A 7,283-nucleotide genomic window follows, 5' to 3' on the forward strand; every position below is an offset into this window, starting at 1 on the left:
GCAGTGCGAGGCCATTGTGCGCCATATTGGATTGCTGCCCGTCTCGTTTTGTGGAATGGCTGCATTTCCCCCCCCTTTATTTACAAAGTGTATTCCTTCATTACAACATTTTAGTCTTCCATTACATTGTATAGTATCATTTAAAAAAACATTTCTGACACTTTTATTTGAAAAATTTTCATTTTCATCTTTCATTTTTTCGACTATATATTATGGGCAAAAGGACATGGCTTTTAAATCACCAGTCTTTACTTTGTTTATGATGCCTGGGTTCGAGTTTTTGGTAATTTCTTCCTCTTGCATGGTCTATCAATGTTGTATGCGTGCAGTTTGTTATGTGTGCCGGTTTCAGGACTCGGACTTCCTGTTGGGCACCTGAGAGAGGCCCAATCCCAGTGTCCCCCTCTAAAGCCGCAAACCCTGAACCCTCAGGTATTTACTGATGCCACCTGGTAAGTGGTTGAGGGTGAGACTGTGAGGGCTTGAAATGGTGTAAATAGGAATGGTGTCAATACTTTGCTGCAACATATCATGTTACCATGACAACGTCAAAAAAACTATTGTGGGTATTTATTTTGTACTCCCTGATTTGAAAGTCTTCCTGGCTCTTTCCTTACAAGATGAGAAGCAATTTCAAATGATCTATTTACTTGTTTTGGTCAAAACACCTTCAATGACAAAATTAAATATTTGATGAATGAATAAATAAATATTCTGTGATTTAATGTGGGGGTTTTTTGTTCCATCTTTAACCCTTAATGTTTCTGTGTAAATTTAATATTCCAGGCTGAACACACGTGCCGTCCTCTTCATTTACTTTTTTTGCGTCTCCATGAATCCACTGGTTTCCCCATGTTTAACGGCCCATTGCAATGAGTTGTGGGTAATTCCCTTGGGCAAAGTCAGCATCTAATGCTGACTTACGGAAAGGGTTCATAAAGGGCTCAAAATATCTGCCAGAGAGCCCTAAAACACGACTCGATGATTTGACAGTGGGACAGTCCTAAACCCTCACAGACTTTGTGAGAGAGCGCCTCAAAGTCTGCGAGTCTGTGAGTCTGCAGATTGGGATTGGGCCTTATTCTGCCCAGCAAGTCTGCTGCCATACAACTGTTGGGAATTGAAACCTGAACCCCCGGAGCAGTGATCTCTAAACCACTAACCTGAACGATTGCATCTTAACCAGCAGAACACACTAATCCATCAGGTGGAACTGTAACTGTTTCAGTTATTTACATACTTTTTGTAAGTACATTTAGAGAGATGGAAAAAAAATCCTTGGTTGAGCACACAATAGAGCTGATTCTTTTACATCACAGTACAGTGTGTGTCAATGGTAATGAAGGAACATGTCATCCAGTGCAACCTCTTTCTTGTTGATTATACACACAGGGGAATTCTCTTGTTGAATGAGTAACTCCATGTGCTAAGTATTTTTTTTAAATAATAATTATCAATAATTCCCCCGTCAAATTAGACTTCCATTTTGTTTAAATCCCAATTCCTATTTCAACATCCAATCACCATGGTCACTGCTGATGTTGTGAAACTAAACTAAGGTCAACAACTCAGCATTTATCGTGGATGAAAGTTGATTGGCATTGAGTGTTGGATTCATTCATAATTTATGATTATTATGGATAGAAACCCTCTCTGACAAGTAAACCGCCATGAACACCGGCACCAGCTAGCTACATTTGCACAAACAGAATTTATTTGGCCATATTGAAGACATATTCACACAGATTATGGAGGTGTCCGACTTGCAAATGGAAAACAAGCTCTTTCACCTTCCATAAGTAACCGTAGAAAATAAAGTAGACATATTTACAGACATGTTTTGATGACTTTTGACTTCAGAAAATACAGTGCTGTTTAGTGTAGTTTTTTTTTTTTTTTCTACTAACACACTATTGATGCACTAATATTACAAGCATGGACACAGCTACCCTACCGAGTCTTTCATGTGGAAAAAATGCCTCATAAAACAAAATCAGTTCAAATATGAACAGAGCCAGAAGCTAGACCGAACTGGGGTTAACGTTTCTCTGATATTACAGTGCGTCAGGCTGCACTGGGAACACACGGAAACTGTCGTGAGAGTTTTAAGAACACATGATCTTAGTGGTCACATATAAAAACTATTCCTGTACAGGTATTTGAAGGGGAAATCAATGGTTGTTATGTTACTGTGGTTCAATGTGGTTTAAGACTACGATTCCCTTTTTTTTCTTCATGCAACACGTGGATGTGGACACATCGGTGTGGCGGTCACGGAAGGACGTCGTTGACAGCTGTCTCAGGCTGCATCGCAGGAAGCTCCAGCCTCTCGCTTTCTGTCAGCTTCAGGGTTAAGTGCTGGGCAATCTCATTAGGATCCGTGTACAGTGCGGCGGGAACATCCTGAAGAGAAATACATGCAGTACATCACAGGAGTTTTAATGTACGTTCTGCTAACGGAGGCTTTACATGCAATCTGGTTTAATGCATAATTATTATCATTCAACAAAAATACAGTTTTTATTCAAAGCGCATGGTGATATAGAAATGCAAATGTCTACGATATAGTTTTTCTATTCTTATGTACATTTCAATGAATTTATTGTGTTTATGCGTAAATAAATGGTAATGTTGGGATTGTTTTTTAAATGCAAAACATTGGTAATATACAAATATTTTATGCAAATACTGGTGATGGAGAGTAGACCACTGTGGTAAAATTAATTTGTTAACTTATTTTTCCATGAGCGAGACAACAAAACAGACTTTATGTAAGAAAGAGACTAAATCCTGTCATGTCACTGGGTGTGTGTGAGTGGCCCCTTTATTAGGTACACCTGTAAAATCTAATGGAATAAATACTATCTTTATGAAGACTGATAAGTAGCACTAAAGGTAACCGGAACAATATATATATATCTTAGAATTTGAGGTGTACTGTCCCTTTTAGCTCAAAACATGAACTGTGTCTTGTTATCGGTTATCACCTTCAGCTCTGCTACTTTGCTTTCCCTCGTGCTGAACTCTCGCAGCATGAAGTCCTTTCCGGCCTGGAATCAAAAACAGCAGCGCCACATTCAGCGTGGACAACTTCAGATAACATTCACATCACATGTCCTGCTCATTGTAAAACCCCACACTGTACATTTCATCCTGCCTGGAGGCAACCAACTTGCCTCGTGATACAGTCGCGTGTCATTTATTCGAATCAGTACTCCGTCCACTCGTAGGAAGAAGCGCAGCAACAGGAAGAAACTGGTGGGCATCACCCTCTGCATCAAACACAGCGACATGTAACTTAAAACTTGTTGCATGCAACGCAAGCTGCTGCCTCGGTCGATTAGGCAACAATTACACAGACTGTGTCCTCTCAAACGTGACTGAATCTGCTCCTCGTTTTGATCATTAGCATTGGCTGCTTAGCATCGACGCACTCACAATTTTGACGCTGATCATCGAGACGCCGTGGTCGTGCAGCTCATCCTCGAACAGCAGCACCTCGTCGAAGAACATTATCTGTTCCCGGGCTTTCAGCTTCTCCATGTCGATCCGTTCTGCTGTCTTGGTTGCCTTCACATGAACAATAGGTAACATGTAAAAAAAAAAAAGGTGGTGATGAAACTGTGGTACAACCCATTCCTGAAAAAAGACCCACCTTCATCTGCAAGCTCTCTCCTATGAGGGTGCCTCTGTAGTCCGTGGTGTATGTCCAGTCGTAAGGTCTCACCACCTCTTTCGAGTGTTCAGAGTCAGCTCTGGAAGGAGATTACAGAGATTATTGTTCACTACGCAGGTGGCATTGTGTCTCTGGTAATGAGCAGCATTATTGAATAATTTTTCAACACAACACAAAAAGGGGAGATTTCCTTCTTTAAGTTGTTCTGATACATCCCTGCATGTGATATATGGGATGTCCTGATGTCCTATATTCTCATCCTGTTGTCTTTTATTATTTCCTTTTGAATCAACATAGATTTTTACAACAGACATGTAAATCACTGCTCTAAGATAAACTAGAACGGTGCAGTCAGTAGAGTTCAGATCTCTGACAGGTGTGTCTGCAACAATTTCTGCTGTATTGACCGTGGCTAAGTGGAGAGCAGGGCCGCCTTTCAATGAGAGGGTCAACGGTTCGATCCCCGGCTACTGCTCTGCTAGTCTCATGTCAATGTGTCCTTGAGCAAGACACTTAACCCCAAAAATTGCTCCCGTAGCTGCTGAAGATACTGAATTGTAAGTCGCTTTGGATAAAAGCGTCTGCTAAATGACCGTAATGTAATGTATTGTGCGATTGAATGAATACAACTTACAACTGGCTAACCCCTCGTCTAGACACCAATAAGGCGTCCTAGGACACACTTCATTCAAAGTCGTTGTTTAATACACTTTATAATCTCGTGCCAAAAAACTAATTAAACTCACCATCTGCCAGCATAGCAACTTGAAATATCATGCAAATTGAATGAAGTCAGAATGCAAGATTAGCCGTGGAGAGACGTAGGGATGCACACTCACTCACTCACTCGCACACAAGCAATGGCATGATTCTCCTGGCGCAGGTGATAATGACAAATCACAATCTGGAACCAAACTAACTAACTAAACGGTATGCATTACTGCTTTAAAAACTCCCAACAGGATTTTGAGTTCAGGTGAAAAGGCCACAGATGTTGCCTTTGATTACCGAATCAGAATGTGGACAGACTGTAATTTATTCTACTTTAGGGCAACTTCAGTTCTGAAAAAACAACAACATATCACACATTAACTAAACAACCCTCCAGCTGGGATGCTAGTCTTGCCTGCTCTCCTGCCACTCCTGTGCACAGGCCACCTTGACGGCGTCCTCCATGTTGTTGACTCTCCTCAGGGCATCGATGGCGTTGAATTCGATGCCGTAGCCATCTGTGTGCTGGATGCGCAGGACGTTGTCCCCGAACAGCATCTCCGGAAGGGAGGGCAAGTTCATCTCCTCAGCTAACCTGGAGGGGCAAACAGCAAACAGCTAAAGAAAAGATTACACCTATTCATACAGTTACTTGCCATAACTGTATGTAATGATGCTTACAATGCGTGTCAACCTGCATAGGGAAACACTATTTGAAGGAGGAAATTAAATTTGACACAAGACCAGTACTGAGCTCTACAGGTGTATGGGGGGGGGGGGGGGGGGGGGGGGCAAAAGACAAACACTGTAAGAAGCGCCATCTCACCGTTCAATGTCTTTGGATTTCATGATGTGGTTTCTGGCAGCAGTCACTCTCCATGGTCCGAAGGTGAAGTCCTGCTTGCTGCTCTTGAAGCCATGCGACATCATCGTGGAAAGTGAGGCCAACATCAACTAGACAAAATACATCGGCAGCAGATGTTTCAAAGGGGCTGTCTGCTAGTCGTCTGTCAACACTGTTGGCTACTTCTCCACTTTTGTAAGGATGCAAAAGCACAAGTTCTGCACCTGCACCCTCCGAAGGGTCGGGGGGTGTCTTAAAAGCAGGTCTAATAGTAGACCAAATATATGGTTTACAAAGAAATGAGAGGTAGGGAGAAACTGTATAACAATTAAAAAAAGTAAAATTAAAATGATTCATCCAATGCTTTGTACATCACATTACATAGATTACATAGATGCCCCCAGCTGAACAGCTGTCTTCGTGAACACACACCTCATGTTTCGTGTGTACTTTCTTGATTTGCACTGATAAAACATTTATAAATTAATTGTTTGCACCATTAATGGCAATTTCAACCATCTACAAATCTTTAAACTCGCCGTTTTAGTCCACTCGGTTCATAAAGTTTTTTTTATAAAGCTCTCTTCAGTTACGGCGGAAAAAGACACATAGTGTTAACCATTTATTCATTAATAACGTTAACATTAGCTGGTTAGCTTCGTCAAACCAAGCATTCATTAATGATAACCCTCGTCAAACTTTTGAAAGAATTACATCGGCTGCTAGTGTTTCTACTCATAGTACAATTTGTCAAATATCAGAATATTAAATTATTGGACCCTTACTTCGTTGTATGGATAACGTTACACTAGTTTCGGCAAACATAACTATCAAAAGATGGTTGAACATTAAAACCAGCTGTCCCTGACCAGAAATAGTTGAAGTCGCCACGACTGTGTTACAACATAAGTTAACAGAGAGAAAATCTGTTTACCTTGGTGTTGTAGTCTACTGTTAGCTGTCATGGAGGCTACTTGAGTGCGCCACTATAAACCGTCCGGTTAGTTTTGCTACGCTCACGCTATGGTTCCGTTATTTCTGCGTGGTGTCCGTTTCCTGTGTTACCGTCTGTCCCACAGCACAGACTCAAGATGTGTTGCGGCGTTCTGGGTGGATCCATGGCGAGCTTGTTGTAATTTTTTGTATTGCCCATTTTATTTTGTAATTAACAACTTCATCACGCGGTAACGTATTTTCTTTAGCAGTGGGCACGTACACGCGCATATCAATTTGCGTGGGAATAATACTACAGCAGGATAAAATTGAGCCTGTAGATGAGTCAGCGGCTGGTGTTGCTGACTGGGCATGTCTGCACCACAGTGTTGATCTCAGAGGTCAAGCTCATTGGAATAACATGGCACTCACCCTTCATCCTCCTAGTGTCATGTAGATCTGTGCTGTTTAGACATCAACCAAAATAATGAGCGTAATAAATAATATGCACATAATCCTTTGCGCACTTGTAAGGGATGCACCCAGGGATTACTGAGTAATCCATGCAGTTATATTCCGTTTAGTTACACATTTTATTTGGCTTCTTATCATGTAAATAGTTTTTGATATGTGTTGGCTACAATGTTTTATTTTGTTCCACCAGATCACCAAGGCCCAGAAGAACGTTCATAAGCCAAAGGTCCTGTTCACTGTTGTGATATATGTTATTTCAATAAATATCAGAGATTCAATTTCTATTTTTTGTTTTTGTTTTGTATTTAAGGTGATGTTACTATTGATACATTCATGAGACATTAGTGTTGCATACCTCTTCTGTTTGTCCTGAAAAAGAGATGTTAATAACATGATTGTCCATGACAGTGTTGAGGTTATACTAGGTAATATTACAAAACATTACATTACATTACATTACAGTCATTTAGCAGACGCTTTTATCCAAAGCGACTTACAATAAGTGCATTAAACATAGGTAATCAAAAGAACTACTAGTCACCAGAAGTCATAAGTACATCTCATTTCCAAACAAGCATCTAAGAGCATGAAGCAGAGCATAACTCAGAGCCAAAGTACTGTGCAGAAACAAGAAAAACAGTTAAT

General features: G+C 40.8%; 1 protein-coding gene across 2 annotated transcripts; it reads right to left on the minus strand.

Moving 5' to 3' along the window:
- Positions 1-1,692: 1,692 nt before the first annotated feature.
- tiprl (TIP41, TOR signaling pathway regulator-like (S. cerevisiae)) lies at positions 1,693-6,273 on the minus strand. Of its 2 annotated transcripts, none has more exons than XM_068721262.1 (8): positions 6,166-6,273; positions 5,214-5,341; positions 4,803-4,982; positions 3,656-3,755; positions 3,439-3,570; positions 3,177-3,272; positions 2,988-3,050; positions 1,693-2,403 (listed from the first exon to the last, which is right to left on the minus strand). In XM_068721262.1, the coding sequence occupies exons 2-8, from the start codon at positions 5,336-5,338 to the stop codon at positions 2,272-2,274; spliced, it is 828 nt and encodes a 275-aa protein (XP_068577363.1). In that variant the 5' UTR covers positions 5,339-5,341; positions 6,166-6,273; the 3' UTR covers positions 1,693-2,271. The 2 variants fall into 2 exon arrangements, with proteins under 2 accessions (XP_068577363.1, XP_068577364.1); XM_068721263.1 differs by lacking the exon at positions 6,166-6,273 and adding an exon at positions 6,017-6,088.
- Between the last annotated feature and the right edge of the window lie 1,010 nt (positions 6,274-7,283).

The sequence above is a fragment of the Cebidichthys violaceus genome, unplaced genomic scaffold (assembly GCF_023349555.1).
Source record: "Cebidichthys violaceus isolate CVI_PGR_0920_01 unplaced genomic scaffold, fCebVio1.0.p SCAF_27, whole genome shotgun sequence".
NCBI lineage: Eukaryota > Metazoa > Chordata > Actinopteri > Perciformes > Stichaeidae > Cebidichthys > Cebidichthys violaceus.

Bases quoted from the DNA above. Each gene is read 5' to 3' on its own strand.
- tiprl (XM_068721262.1), bottom strand. From the start codon at position 5,338: ATGTTGGCCTCACTTTCCACGATGATGTCGCATGGCTTCAAGAGCAGC. The intron at 3,756-4,802 runs GCAAGACTAGCA...ATCTCCTTCCAG, and splicing joins CAGGAGTGGCAGGAGAGCAG to AGCTGACTCTGAACACTCGA. The intron at 3,051-3,176 runs GCAAGTTGGTTG...TTTTGATTCCAG, and splicing joins ACACGCGACTGTATCACGAG to GCCGGAAAGGACTTCATGCT.